Raw genomic sequence first — 18,368 nt, 5'->3', positions numbered from 1 at the left:
TTGGCCTCTCTAGCATAATAATCTATTTATATAGACAGGAATTATGGGCAGTAGGTATTCAAATTCCCGGGGAATATTAATATTATCAGGCTGCTAAATAATATCCTCCTATCTAGTAACTACCTGGGCGATAGGCTTACTATCACATGGCTTGATAAAATACTTCCTCTACAGATAAGTTTTAACCTCCTTAGGATGGATACCATGCTGACACTGGTAATATATAATAATCTGTAGTGTAGGGATCTTTTCGAAAATTTAGTATTCCATGTTAATACTAGAATATAGATCTGAATAGGTTGAATGGCTTGGATTAGGTTAATAGGGATAGGATTATAATATACGATGCAAATTAGAATAGAAGTAGGATAGGATAGGAATAATTCTCTACTAGGTCGGAGTCTAGTATCTTATTTTCCTTATATTATTAATATATTAACTATCTACATAGCTATAGTAGCGATCCCCTATCAAATCTCGACTACTACCTTAACTAACTTTAGCTTAATACCATACCCTATCCTATTGCCTACGGGACCTGAAAACTAGGAATCTAATAATTAAGTGGCTACTCTATAACCTGTAAAATTTTGAACCCTAGCACCTAACTGGTTCCTCGGACACCTCAATGCTCAAATCGGAGCCATGTCAATATCGGCCGGCTAATTAGCGCCCGGCCTCGGCGGAACCCTAGTAGCATGTCAATGAGATTCCCGGGCGCTTGTAGGTTAGGATCTATCACTTGCGGACTTCCTCCCCATGGCTCGTGCCTACATGATATATATATATTTATCTGCTACGGGCTGCCCAGCTGGAATATTAAATATGGATGAACTACTTCCTTGCCGGACTACCTGCCCGGTGCCTTGGCTGCTGGCGTGCTGCGCCGCGTGCTTGCTATATATAATATATATATACTGGTCTACCTCTTGACTGGCATAAACAATTACTTGCCTACTGCATCGTGAACTGCTGCATGCGCTGCTTAATACACGGGAACTTCGGCGAACTAAACACTGCCTATATATAACCCTACTTGACGAATCAAACTACATGCCTGCTGCCTGAATATATGCTGTGCTATACTTCTGCTTCCGGCTACTATACCTGCTGGATGGCTTACCTTGAATAACCTGCTAAATATCGCCAATCTGCGTCTTAACCATCTACTGAATATATATATTTAACTATATACTTCCTGTCGTGAATACTTGCTTAATACCTACCTGCCTGCTACCTAAAATCAATAATCCGAACCCTGACCATGAATTATACCTGCCTGCCTGCTACCTAAAATCAATAATCCGAACCCTGACCATGAATTATACCTGCTTGATTACTGGCTTGTCCATGGAACTGTGATATTCCTAACCCTGACTATAAATAGTTCTTGGTTTGATCGGCTTCCTGCTTTATAATAATGGACTGCTCCACGGCTTACTCCATGGCTTGCCTACTCTACTGCCTGCGGCCTGTAATGCATGCTTAATATATATTGCCTGGTGTCTACCCTGAAATAATCGTCCAAATACTTGCCGACTATCTTCTCCATGCCTGCCTACTGGGCGTGTGATATATAATCATCCGCTACGGGCTGCCTGGCTTGCGTATCAAATATATCCTAAATGCCTGCTGAATCGCCTACTTGATGGATTAAATAATATACCCGCTGGCTAAATATATGCTATGCTATACTTCTCCTTCCTGCTACTATACCTGTTCAACGACTGAACCCTGAACTGCCTGCGGGAATATTGCCTGCAATATGGCTGTAAATATCTGCTTCTTAACTATCTACTAAATATATGTATTAAACTATCTACTTCCTGTTTTAAACACCTGCCTAATACCTGCTTGTCTGCTTGTCTGCTTATCTACTTGCCTTCCCTACCTGTAATAATTCACCCTGACCATGAAATAAACTGGACCTGCTTAAAACTGCAATAATCTAAACCCTAACCATGAAATATACCCTGCTAAAACCCTGGCTTGCATACTTTGTGGACCTGCCACTCCATGGCTGCTGCAATGCCTGCTGTATTGTGGAATAATCTTTCAATATACATGCTGGCGGATTGCTGGCGGATTGCTGGCAGGTTACTGGCGGGTTGCTGGCCTGACGCTGGCCTGACGCCGCCGTTCCGCTGGGGCCTTGCCATGACTTGGTACCAAACTGGCATCTACTGCCTGCTTGCTGCCTGGTGGCTTACTGCCTATTTCGTCGTGAATCAATGGCGGCGGATCCCTGCTATCTAATCTCTACTCGATCGCTGCTGAATGCCTGCCGCTGAATACCTGTCGCTGAATGCCTACTGGACTGGTTACTGCATGCCTGCTGTATGCCTGCTATCGACTACTGAATCGGTCTTTGGGTCTATATGGCTGCTTGCTGGCTATACCCTGCCTGCGCGCCTGTATCCTGATTGTCGCTACTATATATATATCTGAATCCATGCGTGTCGGCTGAACTATATATATTAAACTTCTAAACTACCTGCTGTACTTCCTGGTTAATAAATATCTGTAATAAATAATGATTTAATATATATAGATACCCGGCTGAATTGCCTGCCTGCCTGCTCAATTCATTCCTAACCCTGACCATGGACAGATCCCTGCTTGATCTACTACATGAACTACTACTGAATCGCTGCTAATATACTAAACTATTGATTTACATGCTCTGCACGCCTCCATGGCTTGCCTGCCTGCTGGATATATATATTTAACTATATACTTTGTTGTCGAATACCTGCCTGCCTGCCTGCCTGCTTGCCTGCTTGACTGCTATAATTAACCGTCCTATGAAATAAACCTGCCCTCCTTTATACTCAAATAATCTAAACCCTAACCATGATATAATCCCTGCTTAAATACCTGCTTGTCGGGACTGCCTGCTGGACTGATTATCATGTGAATAGCTTTATAGCTCTTTGCTGGCTACCGCCTGCCTACCCGCTGGTAATACGCTGGCAATTCGCTGGCTGCTTGATAACCGCTGGGTGGGTAACCAATAGCTACTACCTATTTTATCTATACTTGCTGGCTTATTGCTTCTTATATGCTACCAACTTAATGGCTGCTTGACTTCCTCCTTGACTGGTTACATTGTAATTATCTGAATGGAGTTTATGCCTGCTTACCCGCTGGTAATACGCTGGCAATCCGCTGCCTGCTTGATAATTGCTGGGTAGCTGATTCATGCCTTTTTATTGGTTGCATGAAAATACACTGGACTGCTTTCTTGACTGGGTGTTGGATAATTATTTAAATGGGCTTGATGCGTATATAATCACTATCCGCCAGTCAATCGCTAGGACTATGCTGGCAGTGCGATGCATGTTTAATGGCTGTATAATAATGCTCCTCTATATAGTATTTACTGCTTGCTTAATGCCTGATGCATGGCTTTGAATGATTACTGGCTAGGTTTATTGGGCACTAAATGGGCACTTGCCGGTAACGTGCTTTCTATGCGCCGGGTTACTGATTATCGCGTGCTATATCTATTACTATTGACATAAATATATCTCTATTCTAGCTGCTTCCCGGCTGGTTGGTTAATAACGGGCCTAATACAACTGATAGCTATGCAATGGCATCTCGCCTGTTGCCCGCTATGTCCCCGCCGGCATCTCGCTGGCGATGTGATCTTGACTCGATGGCTGCTGGTCATGTATTGCAATGCACCGGACATGCAACGGCTCCCCGCCGGGCCCTCGCCGGCCACTTGGTACGGTTTAATCGCTTGTTGATACTTGCTCGGCGGGTAACTGGCTAATATCTGAATGGGCGCTGGCTGCTGACCGGCTATTCAACGCTACCGTGACGGTGACTTGGATATCTACTTGACGACAATTACGCTAACCCTAACCCTGATATTGGCCACGCGCCGGTTGCTCACCAGCATGCCTGCCGCAATATTACTATATAATACACAATATCCACTACAATATCCACTACAATATCCACTACAATATCTACTACTGGATGGAATATGGACGTTCTATTGGGTGATAATCCTAACTCTATTACTACTGCTCAACTTCTACCTCCATGCAAACCCGCCGCAACTAATAAAACATAGCCTGTACCTCCACCCCTGCTCTATCCTGGGCCCCCTGCCCGAAAAACGCCGCGATGGACTGGATATCATGGATATCAACTACGTGCGGTTTAATTTCCCGCCGGTGGGCCTTCTGGGGAAACACCACCTGGCCCTCTACTATCTGCCCCTGCAAATACTGCCTCCATGTATCCTGCATGGCCACCCCCTGCGGTCCATGCAACATCCTGGCAATCATGGGGATCAACGCGCCGCGCCATGTGCACTGGTGCCCCGCCTTCTACCCGAAATATATCGACTGCGGCATGCCACACAAATAACAACTCTGGAACAGGATATAATCCACCTCGCTGCGCACCTGGATTATCCACTGCTTGGCTGGGTGGCTGTCGGGGTGCCGGCACAAATACAGCTCATGGTCCCCGTCCCGGCCGGCGGTGGTGCAAATATAACACTGGTTCAGCCACGCCCGGGCTTCCCGCTCGATGAATTCATGGTCGATCCCGGCCTGCATGGCCGCCTGCTGCTGGCGCATGGCGGAGCGGGTTGGCTGTGTTGGCTGTGTTGGCTGTGTTGGCTGGGTTGGCTGTGTTGGCTGTGCTGGCTGTGTTGGCTGTGCTGGCTGTGTTGGCTGTGCTGGCTGGGTCTTTGGCTGGCTACTTGGCTTGCTTCTTGGACGGTTGGTTGGGCGGCTGGCAGCGCTGAAAATGGCAGCTGGGACATGATAGACTCATCGGATTCCACGGATACGGCGCGGGCAACGGGCTGTTGAACGGGCGGTCCGCTGGCTAGCTGTAACACTGGCTGACTGGATGCTTGTCAGGGCACCTGGGACATGATGGACTCATCAGATTCCACGGATTCGGCGCGGGGAACGCGGGATGCGTGATCAAGCCCTAACCCTAACCCTGGGTTGGCTATACCACGGGCTGGGCGTGTATTGATATGTATCGGATCTAGCAGATCCATGTCACCCGCTGGCTCCCACGGGCTGGCCGCGCTGGCCGCGCTCGATGCTGGTAATGGGGGGCTGGCTGGCAGTTCATGGGCCGCCCAATCGGGATCGCATGCATCGCACGGTAACTCCCCCGCATCAATATCCTGGCACTGCTGCCGTGTGTATCCGTCCACCGTCCCATCCAAGTACTAATCTAATACATACCGTCGACACCCGGTCCCCTCTACCACCTCCATGTACTGCTATACCCGCTCGAAATTAGCCTCGGATACCCGGTCGATCCATGGATCTGGGTTGTCCTACCCGTCCAGATAGATAATCACGGCCTCGCTGGCCAATCTATCCCGCCCAGCCTGCCCGCTCTCCTGCCCATAATCCAGCAACGTCCGTGGCCGGCTAATATAGATCATACACTAGATATCGGGAATGTCAATCCCCATCCCCAATACACTAGTAGCAGCAATCACCCGGGCCTGGCCCTCCTGGAACTACTACATCACCCCCGCCCGGTCTAGCACCTCGTTGTAGTACAGCTCACATTATAATTCCCGGCTGATGGCCTCCACCTGGCTCTTAATATTGGCATATATGATTACCCGGCCAGCCTGGGCCTGGCGGATCCGCTCCTGGATGAAATCCAATACTTCTGGCCGGGTTAACCACTAGTGTGGCTCCCGGGGGACCCCGCGGGGCAATATCAGCCGGAACACCCGGTATGCCACGTTATACCGGCTGGTGCGGGCTTGATATATACCCACCTCGCTGGCCTGGTGCTTGATCCGGTGGATAAACATGGCTTTGCTGGATGGCGGCAATATCGCTGTCAAAAACATTATCTGCGTTTAGGCACTGACTAACCAGCCAAGCCAGGCCATGGCCGGCCGGAAATCCTTCTGCTGGTTTAATATAACATGGCATTCATCGATAACAATCCGGTCCAGCCGCCGCATTAACCGCTGCCGGTTTAAAAACGTGTAGAAATCGGGGTTCTCCGTGGACTCTGGCGTGACTAATATAATAGTGGCTTTATCCGGCGGACAGCGGCTTTCCCATGATATATACTGGATCCCGAGCTCGTGGTACCGCTTCATTAAATCAGCCTATAATAAAATCAACAGTATAACTACAATCGTACATCCCCCGGGGGCCGCGTATATAGGCAGCATGAATAACATGCTCTTCCTACCCCCGGTGGGCATGATAGCTACTATGGGGCTGGCACCATCCTGGATAGCCTTGATGGCCGGTCCTTGGATCCCGCGGAATGTGATCTCCCGGCCGGTCATCCGCTGCAACACCTGCTCCATGTTCATGGCCTGCAGCTGCGCCCGCCGCTGGATCTGGTGGTCAACCGCCTGCTCCTCCCACAGGTTAACCCGCTTACCAAGCACGGGGCTAACTTCGCCCTGGAACCCTAAAAATTGATGCCAATCGGTGCTGGATACCCGGAACTTCAGCCGCCGTGTGGCCGTACTGCCATCGAATTCGGTGGTCTGCCGGCCGTATATCATGCCGGCCACATGGGGGGTATGCCCGGCCTGCTCGTCTGTAATATTCCCGATCCTATCTGGATCCTCATCGGCCTTGATACCAGCTATCTCCTGCTCCTGCTCGGCCTGGGCGTTGTTGGGGAATGCGCTGGACGGGCGTAAAAATCGGCGGCTAATACCGATGGCAATATCCCGGTAATTAGCCACATTCAATGGGTGCTGTATCCCGATCCCTGTCCCGGTCTCCCGCTTCATCACCTCCCGCAATCGCTCGCTGGACCATTCCCGGCCGCTGCCCACATCGGGGCCCTATATATACGGGCTGCGGTAGTTGCCCGGCGGTGCCCCGGCGCAGTGGCGGGGCGGGTCTGCGGCAGTCATCTGCCGCCATGTCACGGCCAGCTGGCGTATAAATAGCAACACTAGCCATAAATACTATACCACTAATTCTCCTACCTCCCGCGGCAAATATCAGTGGATGATCTTGACGTCATTGCTGGCATAGAATCCTTTGTGGTATACTATTACCATTACTACTATCCTATCCTCTACAAATATATTGCGGCGCATGTTGGTCTCGGTATTCACATGCTAGATGCTTAACAGCTCGGGGGCCCGCGCCGGTGCCCCGCTGGTGACATGCACGGCTACTGCCAGCTTCTCCTTGAATCGGGCTACCTGCTGGAAATACTTCTGGATCTTGTTGCCGCTGACCTCAGCCTGCGTGGTAAATACCCGGGTAACAGCGGGCTCCTGCGCAATCTAGTCCACCAGCTAATGTTAACCGGCCACGGGCCATGTTGTCCGCTGATCCTGCAAAAAACTCCAGCCGGGAGTGGCTTCAGTGGGATTGTCGAATAATACATTCCACGGGATGGCGGGCCACCGATCAGGATCAGCTTCGCATAATAAACCGGCTATTAGCTCCCGGGCTGATTAGACTAAACCATGCACGAAGCCCCGAAACTCGCCCATGGTAAAATTCATGTTTTTATATAGCTGCTGCTCCTGCCCTATCCACGTCACGTGCCCTGGCGCGGTGGTATTGTAATAGATCTTCAAGCTAAATGTGCGCCAATCTAACAACACCTCCACGGGGCCATGCTGGCCGCGGACCATGAATTTCTGCACCATCCAGTCCACGCCGGCCTGGAATGGCATCCGCTGGGTCCGGGGGGTCCGGCCAATGGGCATGGCGTGGCTGGATTCCAGGCTAGATGGGGGGGATAATATAATATCTAATCCCTCGGCAAATCCTTTGTCCTCCATGATTAACCCTAAATCACTATCTGCGGTATCTCCTGTCCACGACCCCTGCTCTGCAGCAGCTGCCTACATGCGGATAATCTCTAGATACTGCGGATCTAGCCATAATGCCTTCTACACGACCATGAAGCGGGCCACCTTGAATACCCGGGAAATAATGGGCGGGTAGCTCTCGGGGCCTAGCCATGCCTTCTCCCCGCGGCCGAGCATGGCTATGGCGCAAACCAACAGGCTTTTATATTCGTGAACCTTGATCTTCTGGTTCAACAGCTCAATACAAAACTCCAAGCATGCTGTTTCGAGCGGGGACATGATAAACCGCTAGATCCGGGCGGGCTGCTTGTTATCTATCTCCATGGGATCGGGGCTACTGCGTGGGTCCTGCGCGCTCTGCGCGTCCTGCAGCCCCGGCCCTTGCCCTGCCTGCATGGCAAGCTGCCATAGTCTCTGCCATGTTTTCCGCTACCGCGTGGTCATGACGTATCCGGGCTTCTTCTTCCATGGCCAGTCGGTCTGCGTGCGGATAATGAATAACAAGATCTGCTGCCACGGCCAGACGTGGTCCTGGATACTTGTCTCGTCCATGTACGCCCGCAGTGGCTGGTGCGGTATCTGGTTAGGCACAGTGCTGACGGCGGCCATGCGGATGCCGTTGCCGCAATGCTGCACGGTATGCTGGCTGCGGCGGGCCAGCTGCTCCATGGTATCCCAGACCACGCGCGTGGCGCGGCCAACGGCGTCCTCCAGCTCGGGATCCGGCGTGCTAACCACGTCCAGTAAATCCTGATAATCAATCTAGTCTTTAGCTAGATACCACGCCCACCGGGTCATCCGCAGCCATGGGTTAGCATCCTGCAGTTCCCTAGCTTGGACAGCCTAGCTGGCAGCCTCCTGGTCATCCGCAGCAGCCCGGGCCTTGATCTCGGCGGCGATCTGTTCTCGCGTATTAGCCGGGGCCGGGGGTTCATCGGGCATGGGGTCTTGCGATCGGATGCGCACTAAATGGGAGTTCTTCCGTGATAGGAATACCTGCTACCATGCAACCATGCGGAATGACTGCTGGAGCTGGACCTGTTGTTCCCGCTGCTCTACTGCCGGAATCCCGCTATAATACCAGTGCTGGGTCTATCCATGGGCTTCCTTCCAGTGGTTCCGCATGGACTTGATACTGGTGGTAATCACCATGCATGGAGTGGTGCCATGGCTTTTCTGGCATAATAGCCTATTGTTATAGATAGGAATAACAGGCAGTGGATAGTCTAATACCCGGGGAATCTAGACATTATCTGGGTGCTGGATAATATCATCCTATCTTGCAATGGCCTGGGCAATGGGCGTGCTATCTTGTGGCTTGATATAATACTTCTTCTGGAGATAGGTATTAACCTCCCTGGGATGAACAGCATGTTTGCATTGTAAACAGATTATAATCTGCAGCTTTGGAATCTTTTGAAAGATCTGGTGTTCTATATTAATACTAGACTAACAGATAGTGAATAGCTAATATCCTTGCTGGGTTAGGTTCTAATCGTGTTCTTTGCAAGAAAAATAATCTATTAACTTTGTATATAGCGATTCTTGTGGCTCCCCATCAAATCTGGATATTAACCCTAACCGACTTTGGCTTAACACCATGGCTACAGCGATCGCTTATAGGGTCTAAAACTTGAGATTTTAATAATTAAGTGGCTAATCTATCTCTAGTAAAAATTTCAGCTCTAGCACTCAACTAATTCTACAGGCACCTTAATCATGAAATTGGAGCCATGTCAAGATTGGCCAGCGAATTAGCAACCAAACCCTGGAGACATGTGAGTTATATTCCCCGCTGCCTGTGGGTTAGCTACCTAATTTTAAACCCGCTTATCTCCTAACTCCACCCTACCTATTATTGCTACCTAATTTTAAACCCGCTTATCTCCTAACTCCACCCTACTTATTATTGCTGCCTAATCTTAAATCCGCTTATCTCCTAACTCCACCCTAATAATTATTGCTGCCTAATCTTAAATCCGCTTATCTCCTAACTCCACCCTAATAATTACTGCTGCCTAATCTTAAATCCATTTATCGCCTATCTCTACCCCAATTACTATTACTGCCTAATTTTAATCCTGTTTATTGCCTAACTCCACCCTAACTATTATTACTACCTAATTTGAAATCCGCTTATCTCCTAACTCTATTACCTATTATTTCTACTATTTAATACCTATTCCCCCCCTTCTCTACCAATAATTCTACCAGCGGTTCAACCAATATTTCATCTATTACCTATACCAATATTCCTACTAACATTCCTACCAATATATCTACCAATATACCCACCAAAATATATATTTATATACCTATCTATCAATTTTCTTTTTATTTTTTCTATTATTATTTTCCCTCTATTCCTTTCTTTATCTTTCTACTCTCCTGCTTACTAGCTAGGTTGCTAGGATTTTCAAGCTATACTCCTATTTACTAGTATTATTAAGCTCTAAACTCTAGGATTGCCCTTGATTTATCTTTTTAACCCTAGTATCTAGATTGGTAGTATAGGGCGAAGTATCTTTACCAATTCTACTAGTTTAGCTGGTTTTTTCTAGAGTTTTCCCTGCAAAAAATACTCTATTAGTTTAGTAGTTCTCTGTAAAAACTACAATTTAAAGTATATTATCTTCAAAAGATATATATTTTAAATTTCTTTTTTCTATTACCAAAGATCAAGCCAACTACCAAAAAAATATATATAAAAACAAACCCAAAAAAAAACCTGGTATTCCTACTTATATTACTCCTATTATTACCCTGGCAATCCTACTATTTCTATGACCATGGCAACACTACCGGAATACCTAGTTTTCTATGAAAACTATGGCTTTATTGCTTGCCGGGATCACCAGATCGCGCTCCATTATTCTAGGATTCATGATCACGTGACCAAGCAACATCATGAGCTAGATCTAGCCCTAGATCTAGCTAGATTAGGGTTGGAATCCCTACAAAAGGTCCATGCAAGAATTCTAGAGGATCACCCTATTCAGCCATTTCAAGCCTTAGGGTGACCTAGGCCAGGATTTCGCTGTTGCTTATATAATACTGCAAAACTAAGCCTGGAATATATTCGAAAACATATTCGAATTACCCATAATATTATTGGCTGGCAGGCTCAGGATGCAAAATGGGAAGAATGGCCTATTCAAACCCTAGAAAATCAAGCCTATATTTTCTTGGTTACCCAGGTAACTAGCTCTAGGGTTAATAACCCCAATTCTAGCCAGAAACGACCTAGGCCCGAATCTATGTCTACCCCAAACCCTGAACCAGAGCAACACCGCCAGCGGATCGACCCCCCTAGGTCACATGACCTAGCTATGAGGGTTAGGGATCAGTATCAGGCGCAAATAAGGACTATTAGGAATGACAGGGTCATTGAATCTATAGGGGCTACCTATGAAAGCCATAGCTTCCACAGCTTTTCTAAATACCCTACCTTTTTGAATGGGAAGGATTCTAGTGAGCTAGAAGGTCTATTCAATGACTTTGACCCTATTCAGGCTAGCTGCCTTTCTGCTATGATTGACCGCCTGCTATTTCAGGGTCAAATAGGCATTTAAAATATCTCATTGCCTGCCTTGCAGATCCTTAATACATTCAGCCCGAGCCAGCCTACGATTCGTCCATTTAAAGCCCTTCAAAATAAAGAGTCAAGGAAAAAATATGCTCTTATTTTTAGGGCTTAGATCATCTTTCTATTGAATTCCTACCAAGCAATCAATAAGGGTTCAGCAACACTAGTGGATCTCTACCAATTAGATCCAAGGTTAACTAGGCAGCTTGATGACCTAAGCAAGCTACTCAATAAGCTTTCTATGGTTGCCCCAGCAACCCTAGTAACTACCCTAGAGAACTATCCTAGTTCCAAGGATCTACCTTCATGGAATGACTACCTGGAGGATTCAGATGATGAGTCATCTAATGATGATGATATTGACCTGCCTACTATGGAGGTAGTTGCCCGGCCAACACTAGCCAATGAAGAGCAATTGCTGAGTCATGGATCTAGGGCCGTTCTAGAGCTAGCCCTAGATCTAGTGGAGACCAGGACCACCCAGCCAATGACAACACCCATTCATGCATTTCTGGCCTGCTATTCACGGGACTATAAGCGTGATTGCTTTAAATATATAGGGGTGATTAGTCAGATCTATTCAGCTATGATCAAGACCCACCGGATACTATTTTTGGCTAATTACCATAGTAATATGGATGAGCCAGCCAATGAAATGGTCCCATTCTTTCAAGAATGGATGACTAATTGGTTCATGGCTCGATCTGAAAGCCCTATGGGTCACGTGCTAGCCCTACGCAATGTCGCGCTATTCCTAGTTAGGAATGATACCTCGCTAGGGGAGGTCAGCCTAGTTGCCCCAGAAATCCTGAAATACCGCAATATTAGGGTTTCTAAAACAAGCCTCCAGATGCTTCTAATTCGCTCAATCCATGAGCTATCACGTGATCTAGCCAATGAGCTATTTCTAGGGCTCCAGAACTACCAGAAATTCAATGATTCTGGCCTAACCCTAGAGCTATTGGCGGATTCAGAGGTCATCAATGAATTTACCAATGGGTTCTCTATACTACAGACCCCTTGTGTTACTACTGCCAAGGATCTATTAATAGACCATGTGTTGAAACCAGAAAATATCCATGATTGGTTCCAGGAAACTAGCTCAGGGTTTCAGATCAATGAAACTAGGGTTTCTAGATATTTAACCCTATCAAACCGGTTCCTTCGCACCCTATTAGCTCTATGTCACATGACTAGTAGGGCCCCTGCACGTGGTACCGAAATCAACCAGGTCATGTGGCGCAATTCATCTACTACCAATAGAAACCTCTATTTGGACCCTGAAACAAGGCTATTCCTGATTCAGCTAGCCTATTCAAAAAACTTTTGGAGGGCAAATATGGCCTCAAACTCTATTAGGGTCCTACCTGAATCAATTTCCTATTTGGTCCTAGTCTACCTAGCAGCCATTCGACCATTTGAGGCATTTTTAACCCTGAATCTGAAGGGTAACCTACCTTATAATGACTTTCTACTATTTTTCAATATAGCAAATGGTCACGTGATCTCTTCTAGACAGCTATCTAGAACCCTAGGGTCCCTAACCCTAAGGATCCTAGGTCAAAAGATCTCTATTGCTTCTTGGCGCCAAATTACCCAGGCATTCATTCGCTATAGCTTGAAGGAGGACCCACTGGCCGATTTTGGTAATGATGAGGATGAGCTATTTAACATGGAAGCCCTAGCTGCAACACAAATGCACCATTCACGTGACACTGTATTATGTTATTATGGCAGGCAATTGGCTAGTTTTCAAGGCATCAAGCCAGATCATCAGGCATCCATGGTGGAGTTTAGTCAACGCTGGCATGCTTTTTTAGGGCTAGCCCCTAGTCAATTGCCTCTAGGGTTATTATTCTACCCTAGCCAGCTAGTTACCCAGGCAACCATGGCTCCTAGCAACCCTATTGCCCAAGAAACCACGGATTCTAGAGGGATTAGCCTGCCAAATTCCCAGCCGATAGTGCAATTCAAAATGCCTAGGGTTGGTAACACAAGGCCTCCGGCTACACCCATTTCTATTGGTCAATTCCATGAATACCTCTCCCTCTATGGATCTGGCCTGGCTAATCAGAGCCCATTACCTCAGCTAGCTAGTTCTAGCCAGCTAGATGCCTTCCAAAAGCTTCAGCTTGACCGCCTGCCTAGTTCTAGCTTACCTAAGCTAGATTCTAGTGTTCTAGAGGCTATTTTGCAGGATTTTCTGCAGGATCAGGAGGCTATTTTTAGAAGCCTTCAACATGAGGCCTTTTACCTATTACTAAGCAAGTTACCATACTTATTAGTAATCTTACCAACAGCTGCTGGCAAAACTACCCTATTCTTGCTACTAGCTAGTCTAGTAACCCATAGGTCCTTGGTCATTATTTCACCCCTAATTTCATTGAAATTAGATCTGATGACTAAGGCAGCTGCGATAGGGCTCCAGCCAATAGAATGGGATGAGTCATGTGACTTTTCTAGCTCTAGATTAGTCATTGTTTAGATTGAGCATGTTTCCACCCAGCGGTTTCAGGGGTTCCTGGATACCATGGTTGCTAGGGGTCAAATTGAGCATATTATCGGGGATGAATGTCACCTGATCCCGCTTACTAAGCATTACCGAACCCTCATGACTCGGGTAGATCACGTGCTTAGGGTTCCAGTTCCCATGGTGTTTAGTTCAGCAACCCTAAGCCATGCAGCTGAGCAAGAGCTCTTGAAAATAGTCCGACTAGACCATTTCCCTAGGGAAATCCCTAGGGTTAGAGCGAATTTGACCTTACCAAACATGGCTTATCACGTGATTCACATGCCTGGTTCCCTAGCCAACCGCGACTACCCCAAATACCTAGTGGAGTTCCTGGCTACTTTTGAAAGGGACCACCATGGGCAATTAGCTAACTCTAGGGTCAAAGCCATCATTTTCTATATGAGCAAGGGGCTAATAAAGTAACTCTATGGAACCCTAAGCCAGCCAGAATACCTAGGGTTAGCTATTGCTCAATTCCATGCAGATCTTTCAGAGGCAGAAAAAATGGCAGAATTAGGCTGTTTCCATGGGAACCAGGTAGGTGGTCAAGCTAGGGTTCTACTAGCTACCTTAGCAATTGGTGCAGGGTTTGATTTCCCTAATGTTGACCTAGTAGTCCACCTGGAAGGCTTATATGGCCTCTCAGATTTCATGCAGGAATCTGGCCGCGCTGCCCGGAACCCTAGGCAACTAGGGTGGTCATATTGCCTAATTAGGAAGTCAGAACTAACCCCAAGGCTAGGGGATAGCCATGAACGCCAAGAGTTCCGGAAATATCTAGCGGAGCCAATCTGTCGCCGGCGGCCAATTTCCATGAATTTTAATAGTTCTATTGAGTCCTGTGACCAGTCTTGGCAGGCATGTGACCTCTGCTTAGCCAAGCAGCGTCAATTTAAGCCTATTCAGCAGGCAGTTCAACAGAAATATCAGCAGGCCAATCAGGAGCTAGAATTCCTAGCTAGGGCTTTTGAATATTTTTCAAAAAATATATGTTTATCATGCTTTTTTGAATGGATTAGTAAGTTATTTGTTTATCTTTTTATTTATTTATTTATTTATTTATTTATTTATTTATTTATTTATTTATTTATTTTTACTAATTTATCTATAGTTCGCATGGGTTCAAGCCCTAGAACCTATAGGGATGAATATACCCATGAAAATTGTTCTATTGATCTAGAAGCAATAGCTAGTTTTAGGGTTCAATTAGACCCTAAACAAGACTCTTGTTGCTATAGATGCTTTCTACCTACTAGGGTTTGCAAAGGCTTTCTGGAAAATACTTCTGGTCAGGATTGCAAGGATTTAACCCTAATTATTAATTTGTGGCTTTATTTGACTAAATACCAGGATTTAGTTAGGAAATGGGAACAAGAACAAAGCTATACTAGCTTAGTTACCCTACCTACTAAATTAACCCCTAGAATATTTCTAGAGGTTTCTTGGTTTTTAGATACTGAATTTATAGCTGCTAGTAAGCTATTTTATGAGTTTTCAAAGAATCTTTTTAAGTTTCTGAAAATTCAGCCCTAGATAGCTATATAATATAATTTCTTTTGTTTTTAGCCTTCTAACCATCCAACCGCTATAATTCTAATCTTTATAGATAGACTAGTAGCTAGGCTCTCTAAAACATTTAAAAACTATTATTTTGAACCACTAGATAGCCTAGGAAATAGATTCAAAATTATTCTTACCTATACCTTTTAATAAGATTATTTAAAAAGGATATTTATAGTTTTTACCTAATAACCTATGGATGATACTACTTTATTTTCAAATATTTTGGTTTAGGGATATAAGGCCCATATTAATCTTCATAAATTAAATAGAAATAATAGCTTAAAACCTTTAAATTTAAGAATAAAGATAGATCCTTAGATTTTACTTTCAGGAATTTTGGAAATAATACTATGACTTGTTATAAATAAATATATATATATATAAAATAATATTAAGATACTAGAGACCTACTAATATATATATATATATATTCAAGAAACTTCATACTCATACCCTTGATATATATATATATATATCTATAGATAAAGTAAAAAGCCATATAACTTTCTTATTTTAAAAGCTATTAAGGTCTAGCTAGGTATAAATTAAAGCTTATAATCTAGAGAATATAAATAAAATAGTATATTAATATAATAAATTTAAATAAGCTAGGTTACCACCTACTATTCTAGTATACTTCTTTTTAGAAAAAAAACCTTAAAAATAAGGCATGAACTAGATGCCTGAGGCTTCCAGTAGACCTAGGCAGATACCTAAGGCACCTGGGTAGCCTAATTAGTACTAGACTACCCGCCCCTAGCCTGCCAAGGCTTACCCTAACAAAACTTGCCTGCTAAATTACTACCCTCTATTATAGGCCAAATAATAGATATTTCTAGAATATTTTATTATATCCTTGTAATTTAGAACACAAGGATTCTAAAAATCTACTTTTCTAGTTCTAATTCCTAGAAACCAGGGAGTTTTGGGGGGTACTTGGATTACCCCAGGTCCCCCCCCCTTGCTAAGACTTTTTTTCGCGGAGGTACCCCCCCGTACCTGTAACAGAATAGTGTTAGAACCCCCATTGTATTCCCCGGAACCACTGCCATGGACTAACAGGAACTAGACGGCTGCCTTGCTAATTACATGACTAGATATGTCACGGATACTTGATAATTATTCAACAGCTACACGACAGCTGTTAAATAGTTGCTCAATGTCTCCAATCGCTGGCCAACGGGGGCTGGATAGCGGCTTGAATAAACCTAACCATGAAATAACCCGCGGCTTGAACTACTACTCCAATGGCTACTACCATGGGAACCCCCGCATTAATGGGTTCGTACATACCTGCTCTACGTGGTACTGGACTTTCTTTGGTCCTTAAATGGCCCGAACGGCTGGTTACACGCTGGTTAATAACGGCTAGATAGCAGCAAAATAACAGCGCAATAATAGCTTTACTGGTCCCTGTTTCCAATTATATATATCTATATATGAACCTACATTCCTGTCCCCCAAACCACCGCTATAAACTAACGCACTGGAACCAGCTGCTTCACGGATGCTTGACAACTACCCAACTGCCTGCGGAAATAGCTGCGGAAATGGCTCACATGGCCCCGGTGGCTGCTGAACGGTAACTTCATGCCAGGTTAATGGCTAATCAATAATGGATCAATTCTCGCTCTTTATAATAAACTTATATAACTAAATATCCTCCGCATATTGATGGAACTACTAAAACACGGCCGTACTATCTAACTAACGGATGCTCGACGCGTATTCGCGGGGTACTCATCGGTGAATTCATGGCCAGATAAATAATTACTGAACTGGCTGCTGATACTATTTGCTACCGGTCTACTTAATGGCGCCTTGAGTGGCTTTGCAACATCGCGAATGGCTGCTGAATTGCTGAATAACTGGCTGGCGGCCGCTTCACGGCGGCTCGTACTGCTGTTCCAAACACCGGCCCGGATCTCGATTCCTTGCCCATGCCATGACAGCTGGCTGCCTGCATGGCTGCTTGATAATTAATCGAATGGTGCATTAATCTATAAACTTAAATAGCTGTTCAATCGTTTCTCTATGACTCAAATGGCCGGGCAACGGTAGCTTGATAACTACTAGACCACTACTTGAATAAACCTAACTGACCCTGAACTATAATAATCTGAGCCCTTGTCATGAATTTAACCTGCATGATATCCGGCGTGATGGTCTGCGTGCCCTCATGCGTGCTCGACGGCTTGCTCGACGGCTTGCTTGTCGGCTTGAATAACGGCTGGCTAACAGCTGCTCACCAGGTGATCCATGGCGGTTAGGATAAATCTAACCTGCTATAAACCATAATAATCCAAACCCTTACCATCAATTAACCCTGCCTAATCTCTACATGATTTCCTACGTACCGACGTGCGTGTTTAATGGCTGATTGACGGCTGCTCGACGGCGGCTTGCCGGCGGCTTAACTCCGGGCTGATAGCCGGTCAATGACTGATAAATGGCTGGCCAAACTATTACCTAAATAGCTACTAAACTGCCAACCTCCTGGCTAACTAAATAGCTACTTCTTTAGTATCTTAATAGTACCTTGATGGTGCCTTGACGGCGTCCTGGCGGCTCCTTAACCGGGTACGGCTTATATTTATATATAAATCCATGCTGGACTAATCCACCAAATAACGGAACCTCGTGGATAAGGAACTAATACTTATTTTATATTATTAATATGATTACCATGACTAAATATCCCCGGTATATCTTTGGAACCAATAAAACTCGGTTATTATAATTATATAATAGGTACCCCACGGACACTTGACGGCGGGCTAATAACTAGATAAACAATTCCTTTACTGGATACTAAACCTTTATACTACTGGCCGACTTTCTGGCTCCTGGAATGGCTCCTTGAACACTGCGAACGGCTACTAATCCGCTAGTTG

The 18,368-nt window shown here is 45.6% G+C and overlaps 4 protein-coding genes across 4 annotated transcripts; 2 read left to right on the top strand and 2 right to left on the bottom strand.

Annotated features, from left to right (window-relative positions):
- The first annotated feature begins 4,529 nt into the window (after positions 1 to 4,529).
- BDV17DRAFT_278006 (uncharacterized protein) lies at positions 4,530 to 4,894 on the top strand. Its single transcript, XM_073759486.1, has 2 exons — positions 4,530 to 4,629; positions 4,675 to 4,894. Exons 1-2 carry the CDS (start codon positions 4,560 to 4,562, stop codon positions 4,836 to 4,838), a joined length of 234 nt encoding a protein of 77 aa, XP_073609951.1. The 5' UTR covers positions 4,530 to 4,559; the 3' UTR covers positions 4,839 to 4,894.
- A 1,070-nt stretch (positions 4,895 to 5,964) lies between these two features.
- Positions 5,965 to 6,756, bottom strand: BDV17DRAFT_278002 (uncharacterized protein). Its single transcript, XM_073759485.1, has one exon. It carries the CDS (start codon positions 6,533 to 6,535, stop codon positions 6,125 to 6,127), a length of 411 nt encoding a protein of 136 aa, XP_073609950.1. The 5' UTR covers positions 6,536 to 6,756; the 3' UTR covers positions 5,965 to 6,124.
- A 694-nt stretch (positions 6,757 to 7,450) lies between these two features.
- Positions 7,451 to 9,415, bottom strand: BDV17DRAFT_285675 (uncharacterized protein; the record flags this gene model as incomplete). The annotated part of the gene is made up of 11 exons (XM_073760757.1): positions 7,451 to 7,846; positions 7,919 to 7,969; positions 8,006 to 8,073; positions 8,152 to 8,227; positions 8,261 to 8,543; positions 8,595 to 8,656; positions 8,780 to 8,791; positions 8,825 to 8,905; positions 8,963 to 9,055; positions 9,167 to 9,246; positions 9,400 to 9,415. The coding sequence occupies 11 exons, from the start codon at positions 9,413 to 9,415 to the stop codon at positions 7,451 to 7,453; spliced, it is 1,218 nt and encodes a 405-aa protein (XP_073609949.1).
- Positions 9,416 to 12,078: 2,663 nt separating this feature from the next.
- On the top strand, positions 12,079 to 15,044 carry BDV17DRAFT_297293 (DEAD/DEAH box helicase; the record flags this gene model as incomplete). Its single annotated transcript, XM_073763471.1, has 5 exons — positions 12,079 to 13,190; positions 13,299 to 13,844; positions 13,941 to 14,232; positions 14,356 to 14,675; positions 15,023 to 15,044. The coding sequence occupies 5 exons, from the start codon at positions 12,079 to 12,081 to the stop codon at positions 15,042 to 15,044; spliced, it is 2,292 nt and encodes a 763-aa protein (XP_073609948.1).
- Positions 15,045 to 18,368: the final 3,324 nt, after the last annotated feature.

The sequence above is a fragment of the Aspergillus undulatus genome (genome assembly GCF_047715775.1).
Source record: "Aspergillus undulatus strain CBS 261.88 unplaced genomic scaffold BDV17scaffold_109, whole genome shotgun sequence".
NCBI classification, from domain to species: Eukaryota; Fungi; Ascomycota; class Eurotiomycetes; order Eurotiales; family Aspergillaceae; genus Aspergillus; species Aspergillus undulatus.
The sequence above is the reverse complement of the archived record's forward strand: the minus strand, read 5'-3'. Positions and strand labels throughout refer to the sequence as shown.